At 53.1% G+C, this 26,306-nt stretch overlaps 1 protein-coding gene across 1 annotated transcript in view; it reads left to right on the plus strand.

The window, feature by feature from the left end:
- FBN3 (fibrillin 3) overlaps positions 1 to 26,306 on the plus strand; it is a gene marked incomplete at its 5' end in the record, with an annotated part of 59,277 nt that overhangs the window by 23,140 nt on the left and 9,831 nt on the right. Inside the window, 30 exons of the mRNA XM_061188808.1 lie at positions 139 to 264; positions 1,616 to 1,738; positions 1,935 to 2,057; positions 2,498 to 2,623; positions 2,739 to 2,861; positions 3,588 to 3,710; positions 4,075 to 4,236; positions 5,207 to 5,275; positions 6,401 to 6,526; positions 9,995 to 10,120; positions 10,500 to 10,649; positions 13,033 to 13,104; positions 14,987 to 15,112; positions 15,395 to 15,520; positions 15,970 to 16,095; positions 16,453 to 16,569; positions 17,859 to 17,987; positions 18,487 to 18,606; positions 19,325 to 19,450; positions 20,117 to 20,269; positions 20,414 to 20,479; positions 20,698 to 20,823; positions 21,236 to 21,355; positions 21,478 to 21,600; positions 22,421 to 22,555; positions 22,715 to 22,840; positions 23,777 to 23,983; positions 24,824 to 24,949; positions 25,505 to 25,627; positions 25,804 to 25,920. Coding sequence (XP_061044791.1) covers positions 139 to 264; positions 1,616 to 1,738; positions 1,935 to 2,057; positions 2,498 to 2,623; positions 2,739 to 2,861; positions 3,588 to 3,710; positions 4,075 to 4,236; positions 5,207 to 5,275; positions 6,401 to 6,526; positions 9,995 to 10,120; positions 10,500 to 10,649; positions 13,033 to 13,104; positions 14,987 to 15,112; positions 15,395 to 15,520; positions 15,970 to 16,095; positions 16,453 to 16,569; positions 17,859 to 17,987; positions 18,487 to 18,606; positions 19,325 to 19,450; positions 20,117 to 20,269; positions 20,414 to 20,479; positions 20,698 to 20,823; positions 21,236 to 21,355; positions 21,478 to 21,600; positions 22,421 to 22,555; positions 22,715 to 22,840; positions 23,777 to 23,983; positions 24,824 to 24,949; positions 25,505 to 25,627; positions 25,804 to 25,920 — 3,741 coding nt within the window. The remainder of the gene's footprint in view (positions 1 to 138; positions 265 to 1,615; positions 1,739 to 1,934; positions 2,058 to 2,497; positions 2,624 to 2,738; positions 2,862 to 3,587; positions 3,711 to 4,074; positions 4,237 to 5,206; positions 5,276 to 6,400; positions 6,527 to 9,994; positions 10,121 to 10,499; positions 10,650 to 13,032; positions 13,105 to 14,986; positions 15,113 to 15,394; positions 15,521 to 15,969; positions 16,096 to 16,452; positions 16,570 to 17,858; positions 17,988 to 18,486; positions 18,607 to 19,324; positions 19,451 to 20,116; positions 20,270 to 20,413; positions 20,480 to 20,697; positions 20,824 to 21,235; positions 21,356 to 21,477; positions 21,601 to 22,420; positions 22,556 to 22,714; positions 22,841 to 23,776; positions 23,984 to 24,823; positions 24,950 to 25,504; positions 25,628 to 25,803; positions 25,921 to 26,306) is intronic.

Consider the following 26,306-nt stretch of genomic DNA (forward strand, 5'->3'; position numbering starts at 1 on the left):
CAGTGGTGGAATTGGGGGAGTTCCCCACCCCTGAAGATGGACAAAGAGAACCCCGATGCCGGGGACCCATGTGGCAGGGCACTTAGCAATGCTGCTGCATCCCCACCCTCACCTGCTTCCTCTCTTGTCATCCCACAGACGTAGACGAGTGTGACCTGAACCCCTACATCTGCCTCCATGGGGTCTGCGAGAACACAAGGGGTTCCTTTGTCTGCCACTGCCAGCTGGGTTACGTCGTCAGGAAGGGGGCCACGGGCTGCTCCGGTGAGCTGGCGGTCAGTGGAGCAGGCGAGGGGGCCCCCGAGGGGCCAGCTCAGGGTTCATGGGGTCTGCCCCATCCCTTGGAGCAGAGCACAGCCAGACCTCATTCTTAACACATTTGCGCTGGTGGGGCCTCATGTTAAAGCAAAAAATAGGATCCGATCACGTGCCCCTGGGGCTCCCTTAACAGCTCTGCGGGGGGAGCTCTGGATCCCTTAGTATCCACATCAGTTCCCAAAGCATGCAAGCCTGATGCTTTTAAGTGGTATAGGGATGAACATTTAAACACTTCCGTAGTTCCTGTTTTAGCTTCCTAGGGTTGCCGAAACCCCTGACCACAAACCTGGTGCCTCAGAACCACAGAAATCTACTCTCTCTAGAATTAACAGTTCTGGAGGCCGGAGTCTGAAATCATAGTGTCGGCAGGGTTGGTTCCTTCTTGGGGGCCCAGAGGGAGAATCTCTCCCATCCCTCTCTCCTCACTTCTGGTGGTGGCCATTGGTCCTTGGCATCCTTGAACACACCATTCCAGTCTCCACGTCCATCATCACAGGGTGTTCTCCTCTCTGTGTCCAAATTTCCCTCTTCTTATGAGGACACCAGTCATTGGTTTCGAACCCACTGTAATCCAGGATGACCTCATCTGATTTTGGTTACACCTACAAAGACCCTATTTCTAAAAAAGGCCACATTCAGAGGTTCTGGGAGTTAGGATTGGAACACACTTTTTTGGGAGAACATAATTCTACTTGCCATAATTACATAGTTATTTTAATGCATACTAGAAACAAACTTTGGAAAACAGCATCAAACCCATGATTTCTTGGAGACTGTTGTTATTTTTCTTTTAAAATATGTTCACGTGAGTAAAAATGGGAGGCAGTGTAAAGAAACTTTCAGCGAACAGCAGCTCATTTAGGTGGTGTATGAACATTGCCGAGATAAGGGTGATGCAAAATTGGCTGAGGATTAGACACACTGGTTTAGAAGGAAATCCTGCTTTAGAGAGGGAGTGTGTGCATTAGGACAGTTACTCTTAGTGTCTACCCTAAGTCTCTCATGCTGCCATTTCAGACCATTTCTGGGGGCTGCTGGGAGTCATGCCCTGTTGGGTTTGGGGGTTTTCCTCTTGGGCTCTGGGTGAAGGTGGAAGCTTCCGCAGTGGTGTGGGGACATGTCTGGGCCAGCCCTGCCCTAGGGACGATCCTTGCTCTTTCCCTTGCTCCTGCACTGAGTCTTGCCACTCTGTACCTGAAGCCCTATTTCTACTGGGCCCAGGTTTCCTGGGGGTGTTGCATCCTCCACCCCCTCTCCTGGTCCTGCCCCTCCTATGCCTGGGTCCCTCTCCTCTCAGATGTGGACGAATGTGAGCTTGGGGGACACAGCTGTGATGGTCACGCCTCCTGCCTCAACATCCCTGGGAGTTTCAGCTGCAGGTGCCAGCCAGGCTGGGTGGGGGATGGCTTCGAATGCCACGGTGAGTGCCTGAGGGCAGGAGGTCCGGGCAGAGCTGTAGAGGTAGGTGGGGCGGTGGGGGGGAGGCAGGAGGCGGGGAGGGGTGGCTGGGCTCAGGCATGTCCAGGGGGGCCGGTCAGGCCTGGGATTGCAGGGTCTGCCTCCCTGCAGCCCCTCAGTGCACACACCCGGGGGACTCCGGGTTCCATCTCCTGCAGACCTGGATGAATGCGCCTTCCAGGAGCATGGGTGCAGCCCAAGAGCTGACTGCCTCAACACCCCCGGCTCCTACCGCTGTGCCTGCCCCCCAGGCTTTGCTGGGGACGGCTACTTCTGCGAAGGTGAGGTCGGGGTTGGGATGGGAGGGCTGGAGGGGCCCGAGAGGGACAGCCATGGGGGCTGGATTCCGAGGTGGCCACAGTGGTCAGTTGGCTTCCCGACCGGAGAGGACGTGCCTTCAGCATTTGGGGCCACAGGCCAGACCTGAGTCCCTGGGGGCAGTCTTCTCCCCTGGACTCAGAATGCATGGAGCCTTCTGGATATGGGGAGCAGGAACACTTACTTACTTCCTGGCGGCCCTCCACCCCAGATCCTGAGTGACCAGGTCCCCTATCTGCTCCCTGGCCCTGACTTGGTCACCTGCCCTCCAAGTTCCCCGGGCTACTTGCCAGCTCCCTGGAACCCTGGGTGACTGAAGGATTTGAGTGTCAGGGGCCACCTGCCCACCCCGAGTGGGTCCTGGCCAGCCGACCCCCAGCCCTCCGTCTCTGGCTCCCCTTAGACAGGGACGAGTGTGCGGAGAACGTGGACCTTTGCGAGAACGGGCAGTGTCTCAATGCCCCCGGGGGGTACCGCTGTGAATGCGAGATGGGCTTCAACCCCACAGAGGACCAGCACGCCTGCCAGGGTGAGATCTGGGGCTGCCGGGGTGTGGGTGGGTCCCTGGAGCCGCTGGCACTGGGGGTGGCAGGAGCAGGATGCCAGGTGGGCTGGGCTGCGCTGAGCTGGGCCCCCCCCCCCAGATGTGGACGAGTGTGTTCTCGGGAACCTCTGTGTGTTCGGGAGCTGTGAGAACCTGCCAGGCATGTTCCGCTGCGTCTGCGATGAGGGCTACGAGCTGGACCGCGGAGGCGGCAACTGCACAGGTGTGGGGTCCATGGGGCTGGGGAGGGGCGGTGCGGCTCACTCCCTCACTGCCCACAGATCTCTTCTCACATGTCCTCTCATGGAGGGGGCCTTGTGTGACCCCCGTCTCCAGCAGTGCTCCTGCCCCGTTAACCTTCATCATCCCCTGAATAAATGCAGTGGATCAACAAAGTCGAGCTCCCTCCACCACAACCATCAAAATGGTCTCCCACCTGTGTGTCCCAAACAGGGTTCGGCAGACGTTTTCAATGAAGGGCTGGACAGTAAATATTTTCAGGTTTCGGCCATACAGTCTCTGCCCTGTTGCTCGGAAACAGACACAGGCGATAAGTGAATGAATGAGCGTGCCTGTGTGCCAATAAAACTTTATTCACACAAACAGATAGGGGGCCGGATTTGGCCCACAGGTTGTAGTCTGCCAGCCGCTGGCTCAAAACATATCCTGAATGTTGCTTTTTGTAGGTTAGCTCGTGGAATCTGGGGCAGGGAGAGCTGTCAAGGGCAAACCTCCAGGCCAAGTAGAACAGAGCAGGGGAGGGCGTGCGGTCGCCTGGGACAGGGCAGACCCCAGAGGCTGCTGTCCCATCAGGATTTCTTCCCGGGGGAGGATGTGACCTTGCCCCTAAGCCTGGCCCCCAACAGCCAGGGCTTGACTCCCTGGGAAGAAGGCAGGAGGGAAGTGGGTCAAGGGAGGGCTCCCTGCTGACGGTGCCCCCGCCCCACAGATGTGAATGAGTGTGCAGACCCCGTGAACTGCATCAACGGCCTGTGTGTCAACACCCCCGGCAGCTACCTCTGCAACTGCCCCCAGGATTTTGAGCTGAACCCCAGCGGGGTGGGCTGCGTGGGTGAGCACGCACTCCACTCCGGGTGGGGTTTTGGGGTCAGTGGGCTGGATGGGGCCATAGCCTGGGTCACCCAGATCCACCTGTTCCTGACAAACAGGCCCTTGGCCAGAGTGATCATCCCGATCGTCTGTTGAGATACAGCCTTCTGCTGTAGACAGACAGACAGACACAGGCATAGAGTCACACGTGTACACAGAAATATGCACACACAGAATTGCACAGTCACACACAGAGGCACCCATACACACACAGACACACATAGAGTAACACACAGTTACACATACACAGAAATGCAAACACACACACACACACACACACCATTTCTCCCCCACCACTTGCTAACCATCCCTTTCTGCCTGTTCAGACACCCGGGTCGGGAACTGTTTCCTGGACACACAGGACCGAGGGGATGGTGGCATTTCCTGCAGTGTGGAGATCGGGGTTGGCGTCACCCGAGCATCCTGCTGTTGCTCCCTGGGACGGGCCTGGGGCAACCCCTGTGAGCTGTGCCCGCTGGCCAATACCAGTGAGTCCCCGGGGGAGTGGGGGCGGGGGAAGGCAGAGACCTAGCCCTGGTCCAGGCTCCCGCAAGGCTTAGGGGGTCATCTCTGCTAAGGGAGGGACACTGGGAACCAGAGAGGGAGAAGGGCTCGCCCTGGGTCACACAGCATATTCTCAGCAGTTCATCATCTAGGTCTCTCCCCAAAGTCTCCTTCTGCCATCTCTTCCTGCAAATTCTTTGTGTGTTTATATTCACTTGCTCACTCAGTCAATCAACAAACATTGAGCATTCCTCTGTGTCCTGACCTAGGGGTGGGGACTTAGAGAAGGATGAACCACAACCGCTGCACACTGCCCCTTACCCGTAAACCAACAGTCCCTGGACTGTTGAGAGTGGAACTATCCTAAGGGTCTGTTTGAGGCGTAGTGATGGGTCAGGAGGAAGCCATGGAGAGGAAGGGGGTAAGGGAAGCCTTCCCAACATAGGGACTTGAAAGAGGTTTTGAAGGATGAGTAGGAGTTTTCCAGGCAGAGTAGGGGAAAGGGTGTGGGGTGCAGTGGGAAGAGCATGTGCAAAGTCGTCAGGTGTGAAGTAAGGAGGCAGCTGTCCACCTATTCAGGTGTGTGTGTGTGTACATCCAGGGTCTTCCTTTCATGTGGGAAACTTGTGGTCACACTAGGGTTTGGTTTTGGATCACAAAGAATCCCTCCCTACCTCCAGCTACTACCACAAGATCCATCAGCTCACATGTTGAATTGTGAGCACATGTTTACACACACACACACACACGCACACACACCGGATATCCCAGGATTGGATCAATGTCTCTTGGCCCCAAGAAGCTGAGGAGGTAAGGGGATGTAGTTTCTGTGGTAAAGGGATGCAAGGCCCACTCTTGAGCCCTTTCTAGGGGACCTCCCCTCCCCTGATTCCCCTGAGCTTTGCCCAAATGCCCCATCCCACAGCCCCTCACAAGCACCTCTTTCCCTTGCAGCTGAGTACAGAACCCTGTGCCCGGGGGGTGAGGGCTTCCGGCCCAATCCCATCACCGTCATTCTGGAAGGTGAGTTCCTGGTAGACCGTCCACTGATTGACCTTCCTCTCATTCCCCCCTCAGCAGAGAGCAGAGTTGGGCAGCTTTGGGGTTGGGGGCAGATCCTCTCAGCCATCTCCTCTTCCACCTATTTGTTTATTGATTCATCCTTCTATCCAACCCCCATCCACCCATCGATCCATTCATCTCTCATCTACCCACCCATACATCCATTCCCTATTTATCCATTCTTCCTTCCTTCTTTCCTTCCATCCATTCATCCATCCATCCATCCATATATATAAGTACGTTCATCCATCTACTCACCTACCCACCCACCCATCCATCCACTCATTTATCTTTTCGTCCATTGACCCATTTGCTTATTCACCCATCTAGCACTTTTCATATCCACCCATCTACCCATCCACACATCCATCCTCCCATATCCATTCATCCATCCATCCATCCATCATTCCATCCATCCACCCACCCATCCATCCATCATTCCATCCATCCATCCATCCTTCTATCCATGGGGGTAATGAGATTGGAGAATCCATCAAGACGGAACTTTGTGATGGATGGATGGATGAAAGGATGTTCTATCCAATGAAGGGAAAGAGGATGAATTCAGGGTGATATTGACCCAGGAGAGTCTGGGTGCAGCCTCCAAATATCCAACAGCTCTTGGGTATTCTTTTTTTTTTAATTTATTTATTTTATTTTTGGCTGCGTTGGGTCTTCATTGCTGCACATGGGCTTTCTCTAGTTGCGGCGAGCGGGGGCTACTCTTCAGTGCGGTGTGCTTGCTTCTCATTGTGGTGGCTTCTCTTGTTGTGGAGCACGGGCTCGTGGCACGTGGGCTCAGTGGTTGTGGCTCGCATGCTCTAGAGCGCAAGCTCGGTAGTTGTGGTGCACGGGCTTAGTTGCTCCATGGCATGTGGGATCTTCCCGGCCCAGGGATCGAACCCATGTACCCTGCATTGGCAGGCAGATTTTTAACCACTGCGCCACCAGGGAAGTCCCTGAGTATTCTTAAAGAAGCAGGACTGACTCTCCAGGACCCTGGAGAGCCCAGGGCAAGGCATAGGTGACCCCCAAGTCCTCTGCTTGGATTTACCTTCCAATCACAGCTTCCTCACTTCCTGACAGACATTGACGAATGCCAGGAGCTGCCAGGGCTGTGCCAGGGGGGCAACTGTGTCAACACCTTCGGCAGCTTCCAGTGCGAGTGTCCACCTGGCTACCACCTCAATGAGGACACCCGCATCTGTGAGGGTGAGCTTAAACCCACCCCATCCTCCCTGCCTTCCTGCCCAGCCTCACCTCCTTTTCAGGTACTGGGGCCTCACATGCCCCTTGGAGTCTGCTCACCTGCTTTGCTGCCTGGGGCCCATTGGAAGGGATGGGAAGGCTTCCTCGGAATGTCCCAATCTACCCTCTGCTCCGCTGCGCCCTCCCCATCTCCCCATTGCCTGACCTCCAGCCTCCTTCCCACTCAGAAATGGCCTGGCTTTATCTCAGCAGCCATGCCCTTCTTCCTTTGAGCAAAAGCTGAACAAGGCCCAGAGTTAAGAGGGGGAAGGGAAAGACACCAAAGGAACAGCCATACCTTTCCTTTTCACTTGTCTCCTTACTTTCCTCTTTTGCATCTTAGTAACAATCAACAGTTAACTGGTGTCTGTGATTGCATGTCACCGCGGTGCTGAGCATCTGCATTTGTCATTTGGTCATTCACCAAAACAGCCTCATGAGAAAGATGTTCCTATTATGACCCCATTTTTCAGATGCAGAAACTAAGGCTCAAGGAGGTTAAGTCACTTGAGAGGTACCAGCTAGTAAGTGATTGAAACTGGCTTTGAGCCCAGCCATTCTTATCCTTGAGTCCGAGCTCTTTTGATGCAATATATGAAATTCCTTCCTTCCTTCATTCATCCATCCATCCATCCATCCATCTATCTGTCCACCAATCCATTCTTTTTCTTCTTTTCAACAATATTAACTGAGCACCGGCATGCAACCAGACACTGACATCAGCACACGAGGACAGCAGATCTTTCCCTCTGATCAGCACTCTTTAGAAACTCAAGGAAATGGTGAAAGAAGGAGAGATCTAAGATTGAAAGCCCAATTTCCTTTCTACATGGAGGTGGGAGCTGTCAAACCAAAGTCAGAACCCAAAATGCTTGAAAAATATCTCATTCCTCCCTGCCTCCCCTATTCCATAGACTCTCAAGGGAAAAAGGGAAAAGTCCTGTCATCAGATATGGCCCTGTGCTTCATTTCTTGACTGTCACAGGGCAGGGAGACTTCAACCTGAATGTTAACCTTGGCTGTGGAGACTCGCAGAGCCAGTTTGTGCCCTTGAGGGCTGCAGGCTTGCAGCACTTACCAGCTTTCAGACTCAAGGGCCCTGTACTCCAAAGGGCGCCATTCCCCACCCCCCCCCTGCTTAGTTTAATGCTCTGCTGACACCATCTTGAAATTCTTCATATACTTTGCACTGGACAAATTCTGTAGCCAGTCCTTGTCAAACATTTTGTCTAACTCCTAGAATCACTAAGTCATATGGTAATTCTATGTTTGACGTTTTGAGGAACTGCCAAACTGTTTTCCACAGCAGCTGCACCATTTTGCATTTTCACCAGCAACATAAGAGGGTTCTAGTTTCTCCGCATCGTTATCAACACTTGTTATTTTCCATTGTTTAAAATATTATCCTAGTGGGTGTGAAATGGTATCTCATTGTGGTTTTGATTTGTATTTTCCTAATGACTAATGAGGTTGAGTACCTTTGGAGAAATGTCTATTTAGGTCCTTTGCCCATTTTAAAATTGTATTGTTTGCCTTTCTGTTGTTGAGTTGTGAGAGTTCTTTATACTGGATATAAGACTTCCATCGGATGTGTGATTTGCAAAGAATTTCTCCAATTCTGTGAGTTGTCTTTTCACTTTCTCGATAATGTCTGCTGATGCACAACAGGTTTAAAATTTGATGAAATCCAATTTATCTGTTTCTTTTTTCCTTTTGTGGTTTGTGCTTTTGGTGTCATATCTAAGAATCCATTGCTAAACACAAGGTCATTAAGACTTACCCCTATGTTTTCTACCAAGAGTTTTATAGTTTTAGCTCTCATGTTTAGGTCTTCTATTTTGAGTTAATTTTTGTGTACGGTGTGAGGTAGGGATCCAACTTCATTCTTTTGCCTGTTGGTATCTAATTGTCCCAGCACCATTTGCTGAAGAGACTTTTCTTTCTGCACTGAATGGTCTTGTTGAAAATCAATTGACTGTAGATGTCTTGGTTTGTTTCTGGTCTCTAAATTCTATTCCACTGATTTATAGTTCTATCCTTATGCCAGTACCACTCTGTTTTGATTACTATAGCATTGTAAGTAGGTTTTGAAATGGGGAAGTGTGACTCCTCCAACTTTTTTTTCTTTTCTCAAGATTGTTTTGGCTGTTTGGGGTCCCTTACAATTTCATATGAATGTTAGGATCAGCTTTTCCATTTCTGCCAAGAAAAGAGAAGTCACTGGGATTTTGATGGGAATTACATTGAATCTATAGATCACTTTAGGGAATATTGCCATTTTAACAATAATGAGTCTTTTAATCCATGTACACAGGATGTCTTTCCATTTATTTAGGTCTTCTCTAATTTTTTTCAGAAATGTTTTATAGTTTTCTGTGTACAAGTCTTTCACCTCTTGGGTTGAATTTATTCTTAAGTATTTAATCTTTTGGATTCTATTATAATTGGAATTATTTTGTTAATTTCCTTTTCAATTGCTTTTTGGTGGTTTGTAGAAATACAACTGAAATTTCTATGTCAGTGTGTTGATCTTGCATTCTGCAGTTGTGCCCGCTTCATTTATTAGCTCTAATAGTTTTCATTCTGTGGATTCTCTAGGATATTTTATATATCAGATCCCCTGGTTTTGTAAGTTTTTGACTGGATTCCTGAGTTCCTCAAAAGTTAATTTTGTCAGTTTTTGCTCAGCTCAATAGTTGTTTTTGTGGAGGAATAAAGCTCTGACATTCCCTCTTCTGCCATTTTTGGAAATGTCACTCCTAGCTTGCTAATATTCCACCACCTGTTTTTGTATAGCCCACTAAGAATGCTTTTAACATTTTTAGGTTATTGGAAAAAATCAAAAGGAGAATAATACTTTGTGCTGCATGAAAATGACATGAAATTCACATTTCAGTGGCCATAAATCAAGTTTTATTGGGGCACAGCATGCTAGTTTGTTTACCCATTGTCTATGGCTGGCTGCCTTCAGCTACCATGGCAAAGTGAATAGCTCATCAGAGACCATTGTTTGGCTCACAAAACTGAAAAAAACATTTACTGCCAGCCCTTTACAGAAAATGTGTACTGCCTCTGGACTAAGGGATCGATCAGATTGAGAATCAACTTTTTTCTTTCAAGAATATTTTATTCATAGGGCTCTTGCTTCCTATTGCATCACACTGGGAAGCACATGATTGCCCCACTCTTGGTGATAATATCATTAATTCATGAGCTCAGGTCATGTTTTCTCTTAATAGAAGTGGGATCATAGTAAACTTTTTTCCCCACCTAACACTGTGCCATGTCTTTACACATCACTAAGATGTCTGTGCATTTTAACCTAATCTTGAAACTAAACTCAACCGCATAGCAAAGTGGCTGTGGCAGAACTGGGGTGGGGAGTTATCCAGACAAGTCCTGGATGCAGACAGTTCCTCCCTCCCCCTGCAGACATCGATGAATGCTCTGCACACTCGGACATCTGTGGCCCTGGTACCTGCTACAACACTCTGGGGAACTACACTTGTGTCTGCCCAGCGGAATACCTGCGAGTCAACGGTGGCAACAACTGCATGGGTACGAAGTGTGATGATGGGGGAGCCCAGCAGGTGTGGGAAAAGCACTTGGGTGTGGGAGGGGCTTCTGGGAGTCTCCAAGCCTTGGAAGAGTGTGGAGAGGCGTGTTTGTGGGAGGAGAGAGGGAGGGTGAGTGTATTTGAGATGCTGGTATGCAGCAGTGAACAAGGCTGCAGGGCTCAGGGACCCAGGGCTGCCGTGTATGGTTGTCCAGGTTGTGCACTGCCCGAGAAAGGCTAAAATGTGAAGCGCACCCTCATGTGTGTTGGGGAGAAGTCAAGCCAGTAATTTCCAAATGGATTTGTGAATGAGTTCCTATCTCTCTGGCTCTCTTCCTCTGGTGTCTCTTGCCTGCATCCTTCACCCCAACCCAACTGCAGACATGAGGAAGAGTGTCTGTTTCCGGCACTATAACGGTACATGTCGGAATGAGCTGACCTTTAACGTGACCCGGAAGACGTGCTGCTGTTCTTACAACATTGGCCAGGCCTGGAATAGACCCTGCGAGGCCTGCCCAACCCCTGCCAGCCGTAAGTGCCCCTCCCTGGCCTTCATTCCAGCTTGGCCCTTTTTAATGCAGTGTTTAATGAGGCACACCGCACTTAGGACTCCCAGATGAGTCTGTGTTGTTTTGATGAGAGCTGAAGAGTTGAAGTTCCATCCCAATCAACGTATGGAAAAATCAGTACTTTTAAGGAGGGCAAGGCATCCTTCTATTTCACAGACTCGAGGAATTCAGGATGGATCAGTGAGACTTTCATTTGTGCTACAGAACCTTGAACACTCACAGATTATTTGGAGGGGGGGGGTCAGTGAGTGAGTGCCTAGGGCCAGAGAGGAAAGCACAGCTGGTTAGAGGCACCAGGTCCCCATGAGCTGGGGGTGGAGCAAGCTTGCAGAAGCTCTGGGGAGGATTACAGAAATGTCGGTCAGGATGAAGAAGGGTATTCCAGGCAAGGAACAGCAGGATCAAAGTCCTGAAAGAAGGACTGAGCAGAAGACCTTTTTGGCAGTTGGGATGAGACCTATTAGGATGATCTAGCAACCAGCCCAGGCATCAGAAAGAGCTGCAGGAATGGAGCGGTGAGTAGAGGGGATAACTAGGGGATTACAAGTGTATTAGTGCTATGGACTGAATGTTTGAGTTCCCCCAAAATTCATATGTTGGAGCCCTAACCCCCAGTGTGATGGCATTTGGAGGTGGAGCCTTTGGGAGTTAATTAGGTCATATGGATGGAGCCCTCTAAATGGGATTAGTGCCCTTATAAGAAGAGACACAAGAAAGGTTGTCTCTTTGCCACGTGAAGACACAGCAAGAAGACAGACAGGAAGAGTTCTCAGCAGACACCAGATCTGCCGGCGCCTTGATCTTGGACTTCCCAGCCTGCAGAACTGTGAGAAGTAAACGTTTGTTATTGAAGCCATCCAGTTCATGGTATTTCCTTATAGCAGCCTGAACTAAGACAATTAGTTTCCTAGGGTTGTGGCAACAAGTACCACAAACTTGATGGCTTAAAAAAAAAAAAACACCTGAAACGTATTTTCTCACAGTCTTGGAGGCTAGACGTCATAAATCAAGGTGTGGGCAGAGTCACGCTTCCTTCAGAGGCTCTAGGGATGAATTCTTACTTGCTTCGTCCAGTTTCTGGTGGCTCCAGGCATTCTTTGGTGTTGCTTGGCTTGTACCTGCATCTCCTCCATCTCTGCCTTCAACTCATATGGCTTCTCCCTGTGTCTCCACATGTCTCTTCATTTCTTATAAGGACACCAATCATTGCATTAGGGCTACTTTGATCTAGGATGACTTTAACTTGATTGTATCTGCAAAGACCCTGTTTCCCAAAAAGGTCACATTCAGAGGGTCTGGGTGGACATGAACTTTGGGGGTGGAGGGTCATTGTTCAACCCAGTGCAGTGGTATGAGAAGGGGTCATTACTGGCTGTCTCTGAGTGCCAGGCCCTGTTCTGGGTTCTAGGAAATAAGAATAACGTAGACCCAAGCTGTGCAGTCTGGGAGGAAACTGCAGACAGCCAAGTCTGGTCATGAGATTGTCAAGACAGATCAAATGTCACTCACAAATTATATGCTGGGAGTTAGGTACCTACCTGAATCTTATGCACCTGAATCTGAGGTGCAGGTTGCATGTGATGAGACAGAAGTCCACACTAGGCATAGGGGCCACTGAGATTGGTCTGTTCTCATCACGATACAGGCAGAAGAGCGAGTGAGGAGCAGGTAGGGACCTGGGGAAAGGTGGCACTACCCAAATGCCTGCCCATGTCTGTCAGGTGGGCCCAGGGACACCCACCCACCTGGGGATCGAGGTCGGGCAAGCAGCATCTTGGTGTCAGCAGTGGGATACAGTCAGAGAGTGAATTGCCCTGGAAGAGCCAAAGGATGGCGTCATCAGCTGTCCAGGGCCAGAGTGGTGGGCTGCCCTGAGTCCTCAAGGTTGAAGTGGACTATGCTAGGGAACAGCAAAGGGAACGGCATATGCAAAGTTCTGGTAGCATGACAGAGCAGGACACATCCAGACATGGAATGAAATCATATAACAGGAGGGCAGGAGATGCTGTTGGAGGAAAGGTGGGGCTGAGGGTGAAGGTTCTTGAGGTCCAGACTGAAGAGTCTGCATTTTATGGTGAGGACAGTGGGGTGTGGCTGGTGGCACTCATGCAGGGAAGAGATGAGGGAGGTCATGTCTATGTGTTAGAAGATCACACCACACAGGTGTATGGCACCCGTAACCCTCCCAGTGCTGGTCAGAGTGGGGGGAGGGAGAGGGACTAGTTATCAGAGGCCAGGTGAGCACTGGGCTACAGGGATGGACAAGCTGATCAGAGGAGGAGGAGGTGTCCACCCGGGGAGGCTGCAGCCCCAGCGCCCTGCCTTCCCCATTCTCCTTTGCCCAGTGGATTACCAGATCCTGTGTGGAAACCAGGTTCCCGGGTTCGTCATTGACATCCACACAGGGAAGCCCCTCGGTGAGTGACCACCACCCTCCTGCCTGTAGCCCCAGGTCACTCTGTGCCCAGAGCCCTGCCCCCTCTCTTCCCCTCCCTCCACAGCTCTTTCCCTTCCACCCTCCCCCACCCCACACCCTCACTCTTCCAACTCCCCAGGCCTGGAATCATGCCCCTTTTTTAAAAAAAGCAATGAGAGTATTTTTATTAAATTGTTATTCATTTTTTAAAATTCTGTAAAAATACACATAACATAACATTTACCATTTTAACCATTTTTATGTGTCCAGTTCAGTGGCATTAAGTACATTCACACTGTTGGGCCACCATCCCCACCATCCATCTCCAGAACTTTTCATCTTCCCAAACTGAAACTCTGTCCCCATTAAACACTAACTCCGATCCCCCTCCCCCAGCTCCTGGGAACCCCCATTCTACTTTCTGTCTATAAATCTGACCTCATAGAAACAGATTCATACAGTATTTGTCCTTTTGTGTCTGTCTTATTTCACTCAGCATAATGTCCCCAAGGTTCATCCGTGTTGCAGCGTAGAGCAGAACACTCCCTTTTTAAGTTAAATGAGGTTTTGTACAATTTAATACCTGAATGCCAAATTTCAGCTGTGCGGTGTTTAATTGATTTTCAGTTGTTTTCATTCCACGGTTGTATTCTCCTGATTTTCAACAATTGGAACAGAGCAGATAAGAGCAACTCCCCCTCCAGTCACCCCCTCAAATCTAAGTCTCCTTCATACTCTCCCAAGGTCATAAGTCAGTCTCCAATGGATGGATACAGGCTGATTCCAGGTTCTTTTATATAAACAGCAGATTTATTGATATATAATTCATGCTTTACGCCTGGAGTGTTTCTTTCTAGTTCTTTCTTCATGCATTTAAACATACATAGAGACCCACCTTTGAAAATATATGGCATTGTTTTCTGGGGAGTTGGACATAAATTCTGTGCTTTCTTATGTCTTGTCTGCAACTTATTTTTTTCATCCAGCAAAGAGTCGTGAAGAACCAGCCAGGTTACTACATGCAGCACTGCCTCCCTCTTTGCCCTGCTTTGTAGTATTCCATACGTGGACACATCCCAGGTCATAAGTCAGTCCCCCATGGATGGACACATAGGCGGATTCCAGGTTCTTCTATATAAACAACAGCTTTATTGAGATATAATTCACTTCACCCATCAAAAGTGCACAATTCAGTGGGTTTTCGTATATTCACAGAGCTGTGCCCCATCACTTCAATTTAAGTTTGAACATTTCATCACACAAAAAGAAACCCTGTCCTCATGAACAGTCATTCCCCGTTCTGCCTTCCCCCAGCCCCTGGCAACCACTATTCCACTTTCGATCTCTTTGGATTTGCCTGTTCTGGATGTTTCATATAAATGGAATCGTACGATATTTGTCCTTTGGGGACTGGCTTCTCTCACTGAGCATCATGTTTTCAAGGTTCGTCCACGTTGTAGTGAGTGTCAGTGCTTCACCCCTTTTTCAGGATGAATCGTATTCCCTTGCAGGGAGGGACCACATTTTGTCATCCATTCCTCTGGTGATGTTTCCAGTTTCTTGCTAAACGTCACCACAGGTCCTCCCCTGCAGCTTCCTGCTCACACACAGGGCTGCTTCATTCCCGGAGACCCCACAAAGCAGGCTTGCTGGGTCACAGCAAATGTGCATTTTTGTTGAGAAAGAGGCTCTCTCCCCCTGCCTTCCCTCCCACATTCTGATTTCTTTCCGGTGTGAACAGATATAGTTTGGCCACTGCAGAATTTTTCAAGTGTGTGCTGGTTGGGGGACACATCTTCTCCTAGACTGCATGATCTCTTAGGTCAGGGTCCCCAGACGTTGCCGGGGGCTGGGCTGCTCCTGACGGCTGGCGCCCTCCCCAGACATCGACGAGTGTGGGGAGATCCCTGCCATCTGTGCCAATGGCGTCTGCATCAACCAGATCGGGAGCTTCCACTGCGAGTGCCCCACGGGCTTCAGCTACAACAGGGTGCTGCTGGTCTGCGAAGGTGCCGCCCCCCTGCCTCCCCAGCCCCGGGTGGGATGTTGGTCCCCCCTCCCAGCCTGTGCTCTCTGGGCAAGTCTTTTAAACCCCGTGAACCTCAGTTTCCCCCTCTGCGTATGGGGCTAACGCCTTTCCGAGGGGCTCCATCCCACATCACCCCACTCAGTGTGGTTCTGGCTGCTTCTGGAGGGACCACCTCCTCTGAAGTGGGGGGGGGCTGGGTTTAGGGTTTGATTCTGCAGGGAAGAGTCTCTTTCAACCCCACCCCGCTGGCTGTACTCCCCAGACGTGGACGAGTGTGCCAGCGGGGAGAGCCCCTGCCCGCAGAATGCCAACTGCATCAACATCCCCGGCAGCTACCGCTGCAAGTGTGCCCGAGGGTACAAGCTGTTGCCAGGGGGGGCTTGCGTGGGTAAGTGGGGACCCCAGTCGGGAGGTGAGGGAGTGGGGTGTAGGACAAAGCCAGACTCTGCCTCCCTCTGTGACTTGGGTAGGGCACGGCTCTGTCCGGGCTTTGTTCCTTGGCTGTACTTTTTTTTGGGGGGGGGCTGTGCCACGCGGCTTGCAGGATCTTAGTTTCCTGACCAGGGATCGAACCCATGCCCCCCTGCAGTGGAAGCGTGGAGTTATAACCTCTGGACTGCCTCGGGAATTCCCTCCTTGGCTGTACTTTGGGGTGGGGGTGCTGAGAGCATCTGTTAACAGGGGAGTCGTGAGGATGAAATGGGAGGTGAAGCATTTCCCCTGGGACAGCAGCTAGAATGGGTAGGCGGTCGGGCTCGCCCACTGCCACGTGTGATGGCTCGGGACACACTGTGAGGTGGGGACTCCGGGGGCACCACACTCCCTGCCCTCCCTCAGGACGGAATGAGTGTCGGGAGATCCCAAACGTCTGTAGCCATGGCGACTGCGTGGACACAGCTGATAGCTACACGTGCCTGTGTCACCGTGGCTTCCGGGCCTCAGCAGACCAGACCCTGTGCATGGGTGAGAGCCCCCTCTGCTCCTTTCTCTTAGGCCAGGCTGCCAAGGGCGAGGGGCCATGGGTCTACACCTCCCCTGGGGTGGGGATGATGCTTCTGCCCATCCTGATTCACAGACTCACAGCTGTGAACCCTGGCACCTGAGACCTTAGGTAAATGACTTATTCACCTCCCTGCACCTCACTTTTCCCATCTGTAGAATGGAAGTGATAAATAGGGGTATTTCCCAGCCATCACTTCCCATCCACCTGGGCAGGGTGAAGTGCAGGAGAGGGGGGCTGGGTCCAGCCAGGCCCTCACTGCCCAAGCTGCCCAATGCCCTGGGTGAGCTGGGCGGGGATCAGGGACTTTGCTCTGGCAGACGTCGACGAGTGTGACCAGCAGCCATGCGGAAATGGGACCTGCAAGAATATCGTCGGCTCCTACAGCTGCCTCTGCTTCCCTGGCTTTGTGGCGACACACAACGGACATTGCGTGGGTGAGCTGCCCGGGCTGGTGGGCAAGCCTCAGTGCACCCCCACTGAAAAGTGGATTCTTGGCTTGAGGGCACCCCTCTGAAATTAAGGATCTCGCCCCAGGGATGCCTTCAGAAAAACAACCTCAGGGGATTGAAAACTAGTTAACCATAAAGTTCTCCAAACCCCTTCAATTGTCAAGTACCGAGGGTCCCTCACTAGAGCTTACACTCAGGTTGATAAGAAGGAGATGGACAGTACAGAGAGAAAGGTGAACAGTGAAGACAAGACCTGGGGGTGGGATGCTGGCAGTTGAGTGCAGTGGTTGAAAGTGGATTCCAAGGTCAGGTGGTGTGAATTCAAATCCCAGCTTTGCCATCTGCCAGCTGTGTGACCCTAGGCAAGTCATTTACCTCTCTGTGCTTCAGTTTCCTTCTCTGTAAAAAGATTAATAGTAGTACCTACCTATCTTAATATCAGACCAAACTGACTTCTGAACAAGGAATATTACCAGAAATAAAGAGAGTCAATATATATTGATTAAGGGGTCATTTCTCTGAGAAGACATAACAATCATAAATGCATATGCAGCTAGCAATAGAGCTTCAAAACACATGAAGTAAAAATTGATAGAACTGAAAAAGAAATAGACAAATCCATAATTACAGTTAGAAGATTTAACACTCCTCCCTCAGTAATAGAGGGATCAAGTAGAAGATCAGTAAGAATATAGAACACCTGAACAATCATGTGAACCACCTAGACCTGAGTGATATTTATAGAACATCCCAGAACATACATTCTTCTCAGGTGCACATGGACATTCACCAGGAAAGACCATATTCTGGGCCATACGATAAACAACAAAATTTTAAAAATTGAGGTTACACAAGGTAGGTCCTTGGAATGTAAGTGAATTAAACTAGAAATCAGTCACAAAGATATCCAGAAAATCCCCAAATGTTTGGAAGTTAAACAATATACTCCTAAAGAATCCACAGAAAAAAGAACAAATCATAAAGAAAATTAGAAAACATTTTGAATTAAATGAAAACGAAAACACAACATAACAAAATTTGTGGGATGCAGCTAAGGTAGTATGTACAGGCAAATTCATAGCCGTAAATGCTCATATTAGAAAATATTGGTGTCTGCTTTATAGGATAGTTGGAGGGTTAATATACAGCTGGTATATAAGTGCTCAATAAATTGAAGTCACTGACATCAACTCAACTTTGTGAACAGAAGAACAAGGGAGGCTCAGAGCCCTAGGCTATGTGAGTGACCCCGCTGGCCCATCTTCCATCTGCAGACATGGATGAATGCAGCACCATCGTGGGGCAGGTGTGCCGATTTGGCCAGTGCCTCAACACAGCAGGCTCCTTCCACTGCCTCTGCCAGGATGGCTTTGAGCTCACAAGTGATGGGAAGAACTGCATAGGTGAGTCTCACCATGGTGCTGGAAGCCATCTCAGCCAGCCCCTACTTCAAGTTTACCTGCAGTTGGTACTTCCGAGTGAGCATGGTTCCATTTCATAACCATGCATTTATTTTAAGGTATAAAACCAGCACATCACACCCATGTTTTCACAGGGTTTGTGGTTTAGGGTGAGGCTGTCTTGAAGCTCTAAGTTTTATGAAGTATGGTATAATAGAGGTGTTGAATGGATGCCATGGAAACCATGAAAGGAGTGTGCAAGTGGCTTTGAGATCAGGAACTTTGCTTCCCCTTCCCCTGGCTCCACCTATAACCCCCATCAAGACCGAGAATATTCTTCTCCAGATGTCCCTGTTTTCCTGATTATCAGCCCTTCCTCTGGATCCAGAAAGGCTTGTCTGGGGGCCTTGGCCATCGTGCAGTGACCATAGGTGCCGGCCCTAGCCCCTGGCAAGCCCCTTCCAGCAGCTGGTGCTGGGACCCCTCCTCCTCCTCTCCCCAGACGCCAACGAGTGTCTCAGCCTCGCGGGAACCTGCCTGCCAGGCACTTGCCAGAACCTTGAGGGCTCCTTCCGCTGCATCTGTCCCCCCGGCTTCCAGGTTCAGAGTGACCACTGTGTCGGTGAGTGTCTGGCCTCATCTCCCAGCTCTGGGGCCAGGGAGGTACCTCCGGGCCTCTGTTCTTCCCCCATCTGTAAAATGAGAATGCCAACTGGGGTGGTGGTGAGTGAAGAGATGCAGTTAGCACAGCGCCCAATACAGCTCCATATGTTATTGTTATTAGGATGCTCTCTTGGCTCAGGGCGCTCTCTCTCTGGGGCCCCCAGGCTTCCTCGTGAATCCTATAAAATGGGCATGGGTGTGGGTCTCACTGCACCAAACATGGAACTTCTCACTTGATGAGTGGTGGTCAAGGACCAGTCTGGCCTGAACACCTCTGGTCCATTCATCCACTTGGACTAGCCTTGTACAGCCTGGGCTAATGTGGGCCAATCTGGCCTGAGCAGATGGGCTAGCCTAGAACAATGCAAGCTAACTTCTTCCACTGTAGGCTAATTTTATCTAGTCTTAGTTAGCTCTGTATAAATTTACTCTCTAAAGATGAACTTTTCCAGACCATGACCCCTACCCTGGAGGCACCTTCTAGGAAAGACCCCCCCCACACACTGCCCACCTGGTGCTCCAGCTAAACCTGAGCCCTGGGGACCCCACCCTGCATCAGTCCCTGGACCCTCCCTGGCTGGGCCCCCCACTCCATCTGCCCCTCCCTGCAGCTGAGGCCACCCACCCCAGTGGAGGGCCTGCTGCACCCCACCCACCTCATGTCCCTGCCCCTCCAGACATCAACGAATGCTTGGAAGAGCCCAACCTATGCCTCTTTGGCACCTGTACCAACAGCCCCGGGAGCTTCCAGTGCCTCTGCCCGCCTGGCTTTGTCCTGTCTGACAACGGGCACCGTTGCTTTGGTGAGTCTGGGGCCAGGGAGCACACAGGGTTAGGGAAGAGGTGGGAGGTGGGGTGGGGAAGAGCTAGATCACCCAGAAAGGGGGCTGCAGTTTCTTGTATGGATCTCCAGGAGCCTTGTCCAGTGTGGGCTAGCCTCACCCAGGCTGAGCTGGCCTCTTCTCTCCCAGGTTAGGGCAACAAGGCAGAGGGCAGGGCAACTCAACAAGTACTTGTTGTTATGGGGGCCAGTGGTGAACCAAACCCCAACCTATCTGTAAGGACAGCTCAGGCCGGTGGTGGTCCAGGGCTGACTGGGAGTCAGTAACGAGGATTTGGAGTCTGAAATCTTGGGTCCTCTGGCTCTCTGGAATGAGTCACTTTGCCTCTCCAGGAAAGGAATTCTAATCCAAGAATAACGTGGCTAGGTTTGACTATTCTCCCAGCCTGGGATGACCCCCACAGATGTGAATGTGGGGTGTTGCTGGAAGGGATTCTCAGATTTTCAGCAAAAACCCCGGGGCTGACCCTCATTGGCCCGGTGTGGGTCACATGTCCGTCCCTGAACCAATCACCATGGAGTGATTCTGGAGCATTCTGATTGGTTGCTGGTAGGGTCAGGACCACCCTATTCATGAGGACTGGTGTGGCTAGCCCTCCTAGCGTTTCTCTGGGGAATCACCCCACAGACACACGGCAGAGTTTCTGCTTCACCCATTTCGAGGCTGGAAAGTGCTCGGTACCCAAAGCTTTCAACACCACCAAGACCCGGTGCTGTTGCAGCCAGAGGCCCGGCGAGGGCTGGAATGACCCCTGCGAGCTGTGTCCTCAGGAGGGCAGTGGTGAGCACCCACCCCCGTCCAGTCTCCCCTGACCCTGCCTGCCTGCCCCCATCTGCTCTCCTTCAGCCTTCCCTACACACAGGGGCATCCTGGGGGCTGCACATGACCCCAGACCCTCATCTCCCTTCCCCTCTCGGCGTCCAGCCGCCTTTCAGGAGCTGTGCCCCTTTGGCCACGGGGCAGTCCCAGGCCCGGATGATTCTCGGGAAGGTGAGCCCCTCGCCCACATGCTAAGAGCCCCCCTGGGCCACTGCAGTCTCCTCCTTTCCCGCCCAGCCCTGTCTGGGCTCTACCCTGGTTTCCAAGTCTCAGGCTCCCTCCTTGACCCATGGGTAGCCCTGGGCCCCACCCCCCTGGAGGAAAGGAAGAGACCCTGAGTGTGGCCAGGGCATGACAGATGCCGTGCCTGCAACCTCCGCTACCTGCAGATGTGAACGAGTGTGCGGAGAACCCTGGCGTCTGTGGTAACGGCCTTTGTGTCAACACTGATGGCTCTTTCCGCTGCGAGTGTCCTTTTGGCTACAGCCTGGACTTCACAGGTGTCAGCTGCGTGGGTGAGTGACCAGCCCGCCCCAGCCTGCTTCCCAGGGAAGGAAGGAGCCGTGGAGGGCAGACACCACCCAAGGCAGCACCCTGCTGCTCAGCCACTGTCACTCTCCCCCACCCACCCATCCTTCTTGCTGATGTTTATTCACTCATTCATTTATTCATTTACTTATTCATTCACGCATTTGCACACTTTTCATTCATTTACTTGCTCTTCACTCATTCATTCACTCACTCATTTACTCATTCACTTATTCATTTATTCATTGAACACATACTGCATGCCTGCCCTGCGTCCAGCCTAAAGGTGCAGCAGATCTGGCCCTATCCAGTCTGTAGGCAGTCAGCAGGAGGCAGACAGGATCATGTCAAGGGTGGGAGCCCTCTGCAGGCTCTGACCACCCCCTTACCCCCACCCAGACACAGACGAGTGCTCTGTCGGACACCCCTGCGGGGAAGGCACCTGCACCAATATCATTGGAGGCTTCGAATGTGCCTGTGCTGATGGCTTTGAGCCTGGTCCCATGATGACCTGTGAGGGTACGACCCTGCCTGCCCAGACCTGGGCTGTGTGATGGGGGTGAGGGGGGCTGGCCTGAGAGAGGGACAGGGGGTCCCGCAGGCAGACCCCGCCCAGCTGGCACCTCCACTGGCCTCCCCAGACATTGACGAGTGCTCCCTGAATCCCCTGCTCTGCGCCTTCCGCTGCCACAACACTGAGGGCTCCTACGTGTGCACCTGCCCGGCTGGCTATGCCCTGCGAGAGGATGGGGCCATGTGCCGAGGTAGGACCCGTATGGGCAGGCGGGCTATGGATAGGGCCCTGGGGCTCCCCATGCCTCAGTCCCGAGAGAAAATGAAGAAATAAGACCTCTGCCTCCAAGGGTGGGAATGAGCAATAAGTGATAAAGTGAGGGGAGAGCTGAGGCAAGTGAGGGTGCAATGGGTGCTCTTTTGTGAGTAGTTGTTCTGCTTTTATAGTTATGAAAGGGGGTGCTAGCATCTCCTTGGCTCCCCAGTCTAACAGAACAGTGAGTGTGGCTTTGGAGGACTCTCCAGTTGTGGCTGGACATGCTCTGAGTGAGCTAGCATAGTGGGGACAGCGATTGTGCCCCCAACCCAGGGACATGTGGCAATGTCTGGAGACATTTTTTATTGTCACAGTTGGGTGGGTGGGTGGGTGCTACAGGCATCGAGTGGCCAGGGATGCTATTCAATATCCTACAGTGTGCAGAAGAGCCTCCCACCACAAAGAATTTTCTAGTCCCAAATGTCCACAGTGTCGAGAGTAGAAACCCTGGCCTGCGACTTTGTCCCTCAAGGGCTATTTCAGAGTCAGTGTTCCAGGGACCACAGTGAAGGCCAGACAGATTCACAGACCCTGATGTAGGCAGGGGATGCGGGTGTTTGGGGCAGTTGTGACCCCCCCCTTGGCTTCCCAGGAGGTCTGGGACGGTCGGGGGAGGAACGGGCACCTGGCAGTGCTTCAAGGACCTCACTCTGGCCCACCGAGGCCACCGAGGGGTGGGGTCCAGGTCCTCACATCCTGGAGCTGGTCCATGGTGTGTCTGGCCTTGAGCGCCATTGGTCTGGGGTTGCCCGCAGATGTGGACGAGTGTGCAGACAGCAAGCAGGACTGCCACGCCCGGGGCATGATGTGCGAGAACCTCATTGGCACCTTCACCTGCATCTGCCCCCCAGGCATGCGGCTCCAGCTGGGCTCTGGGGAGGGCTGCACAGGTACAGGAGGGCTTCAGGCATGCAGGGCCTCCCTGCCCCCGACTGACGGGAGAGTTCAAAGCCAGAGGGTGTGGGCGGGCAGACATCGACCCTGGAGGTGGAGGCCAGCTCAAGGGACTCTGGCCTCCCCCCCGGCCTGCCGCATCCCTCCCGCCTCAGATGATGATGAATGCCGTGCCCAGCCCAGCCTCTGTGCCAATGGCCGCTGCGTCAACACCGCAGGCAGCTTCCGCTGTGACTGTGACGAGGGCTTCCAGCCCAGCCCTGGCTTCACTGAGTGCCACGGTGAGTGTGGCCAGGCCCAGGTACGGGGGACATAGCCACCCAGCATGTGGCACCGCCACCTGGGAGCTCCCCAAGGCGAGGACGGGGCCAGGGGCACCGAGGGGGTCACTGAGCCAATCCAGACACACGTGTCCACCGCACGCCCCCAGCTTCCCTTTGTCCCTTCAGTCAAACCCCCTGGAAGATTAGAGCATCTTCCCCCTGCCCTGTCCATCATCGCACCCAGGAACCGGCCCTCCCCAGGTTCACCACTTCCTAGGGGCTAAACCTGGAGGGCGACCCAGTGGTACCGTGTGTCCTGGCGACTTGTCTGTCCCTGTCCCCACAGTCCTTGCCACTCTTCTCCCTTTTTACTCTCCCCCCACCCCGAGCACAGTCTCCACCCCGCAGCTTCAGACCAACCGTGTGTATCCAGCTGCCTCCTGGACACCCCCATCCCCCATGAACCCCAGAGTCACCTCAGCATCTTTGCTCCCCAAGCCTCGTCTCAGCGATGCCCTACCTCCCACCCGGACCCCCAAGCCAGCCTCCTGGGGTAACCCAATGGCCTCCTCCCCACTTCCCTCGACGTCACCCCTCGCTCTGTCCCTACTGTCTGTCCTGGACGCCACCACCTTTTGCCTCCATGCTGTCCCTTATTCTCTCTGCGGCCAGAGGGATGCTCCCCTCTGACCTCAGGAAGCCATCCTCTGCAGCCCAGGGGTACCTCTCCGATTTGGGGTCTGCAGCTTCTGCCACAGCCTGGCCCAGCCCCGAGAGGGCGTTTAACAGCACTAGGCAACCACAGCTTGCAAGATGTCACCCCATGCACGGGCACAGATGCGTCGGAGATGCTGGGAGCCCACGTGTAGACTCTCAACACCGCTGGACGCCACGGGGAAGGGGCACCCAGACAGCTCGTTCCTCCCACCCACCATCCCCACCCGTTCTCTCCAGACACCCGGCAAGGGCCCTGCTTCTCCGAGGTGCTGCAGGCCACGTGCCAGGCTCAGTCCAGTGGCGGCGAGGCAGTCACCAGGGCCGAGTGCTGTTGCGGGGGTGGCCGCGGCTGGGGCCCCCACTGCGAGCTCTGTCCCCTGCCCGGCACTGCCGCCCACAAGAAGCTGTGCCCCCATGGCTCGGGCTACACCGCCGACGGCCGAGGTGGGTGGGGATCTGTTCACGGTTGTGTGTCTCTGCTCCAGCCGGTGTTAGAGTACGTGAGCCAGTGTGTGCACCTCTGTGCTGGCAGGTGTGTGGACCAGCGTGAACCAGAGCCTGTTCGTCGCCCTGCGTGTGTGCATGAACTTGGGTGGGATGGGGGAGCAGGTGTGTGAGCCAGCGTGTGTGTGTGTGTCCTTTGTTCTGTGTGTGCGGGCTCATTAGTGAGCGTGTGAGCTGGTGTGCATCCCCCTGTGTGTGCAAGCTTGAGCGTGTGAGCTGGTGTGCATTCTGTGTGTGAGCTTGTCCTTGCATGTGTGCATGTGCGTGTGTGCATGTGCTAGTGAGGGTGGGAGCCGAGTGAGGAGTACACGCCAGAAAGTGGGTGAGAAGGAATGAGCTGGTTCAGTGATAAGGTCTGTGAGGGTGGGTACGTGTGTGAGCGAGTGTGAGCGTATTTCTGCGTGAGCGTGTCTCATTCAGAGGAGCCCATGAGCGTGTGTCCTTGTGATTCTGCAGAAGTGTCTGAGCGTGTGACTGGTGTGCAATGCTTGTGCGTGCATCTCTGCTTCCATGTATGTGGACGGGGTGCCCTGAGAAGGTGTCGCTGATGAGGCTATGGTGTGGGTGTGTCCCCACCACGGGGATCCTCAGCGTCCAGTGGAAGGAGTTTCATTCGCCTCAGGGTGGGGTCCACAGGGGCCAGGCCGCCAGTTCTGGGGCGCCGGGAGGGGAAGCAGAGGCTGGCCTTGTCTCCCGGGAGAGGGCTGGTGGGCCCGAGGGAGGCGGCATACCCTGGTGACCCAGGGGGGACGGCCCCAGCCGAGCCCTGCTTGTCCTCAGACGTGGATGAGTGCCGTGTGCTCACTCACCTGTGCCCCCACGGCGAGTGCATCAATAGCCTTGGCTCCTTCCGCTGCCACTGCCGGGCTGGGTACGCGCCTGACACCACTGCCACAGCCTGCGTGGGTGAGCCCCCTGCCCCACCCCCTGAGCCTCTCCATTGCAGCACCTGGCACACACCCCCGTGAGAAAACCGAGACCAGAAGCAAAGCATCCTTGCTTCTTCCCTCCACCCCCAGCCCATATGGACCACTTTCCTCCTGTTATCTGGTGCATCCTAAGATCTTTCAGTCACATTGTGTAGCAGGTGTTCATCTAAGTCAGGGTCGGCGAATTCCTGCCCAAGGGCTGAGTCCAGCCCTCTGCTTATTTTTATTAATAAAGTTTTATTGGCACACGGCCATGCCTATTTGTTTCCTTACCCTCTGTGGCTGTTTTCCTGCCACAGAGGCAGGGTTGAGTAGCTGGGATTGAGACTGTCTGGTCCACAAAGCCAAATATATTTACTCTCTGGCTTTTTACAGAAAAAAAAAAAAAAAAGCCAGTTTCTTGTGTAAGCCCACGGATTCCGGATAGCTGGGGTCCGGGAAGGAGACCTCAGCGGGGGGCGGGATGGGGACCCCAGCCCCTGAGCCCCCAGGAATGTCTGACTGACCCTCCTGAGTGCTGCGTCCCCTCTAGATGTGGACGAGTGCAGCCAGGCCCCCACGCCATGTCCCTTCCTCTGCAAAAACACCGAGGGCAGCTTCCTGTGCGCCTGCCCCCGAGGCTACATGCTGGAGGAGAATGGCAGGATCTGCAGAGGTGACGTCCCTCTCTCCCCACCCACGCGCCATGGGGCTCTGTCCCTGTCCCCCCCAGGGGCATCTCACACGCTCCCACTGCATGGGGTCGGGAGCCGTCTCCAGGATGTCTCCCCTGGGAAGCCCGCAGTCCCGGCGGGCCCTGCCCTGAGCCCCCTGGGACCCTCTGTGCTGCAGACGTGGACGAGTGCTCCTCCAGGCAGCACAACTGCCAGTTCTTCTGCGTCAACACCATCGGTGCCTTCACCTGCCGCTGTCCCCCTGGCTTCACCCAGCGCCACCAGGCCTGCTTCGGTGAGTCCCCTCGGCCCTCGCGGCTGGTGCTTGGCCCCAGCCTTCACCAAATAAGTGGCAAATGCATAGTGTGTGCCAGACATCGGGGACACAGGGGTGGTTAGAACAAAGCCCTTGCTCTGTCGCTGCTTACGTCCTGGTGGCAACTGGGACCTCGGTCTCCTTCCTAGCCCTAGGGACCTGGGAGGCCACCCTCAGGAGTCTCTCTGACCTTGGCCCAGGACACCTACCCTCGCCCTTGACCTGCCGAGTCTCTCCCAGAGGACCTCCCCAGGGTGCCCCCAAAAGCCAAGGGGCTCACGCAATCCAACCGTCACTTCTTAGTGTCTTGTGACCTGGGAGAACCAGACCTCCCTCAAGGGCTGAACCTAGACACGGGTAGCTTC

This window comes from Eubalaena glacialis, chromosome 4 (genome assembly GCF_028564815.1).
Source record: "Eubalaena glacialis isolate mEubGla1 chromosome 4, mEubGla1.1.hap2.+ XY, whole genome shotgun sequence".
Lineage (NCBI taxonomy): Eukaryota > Metazoa > Chordata > Mammalia > Artiodactyla > Balaenidae > Eubalaena > Eubalaena glacialis.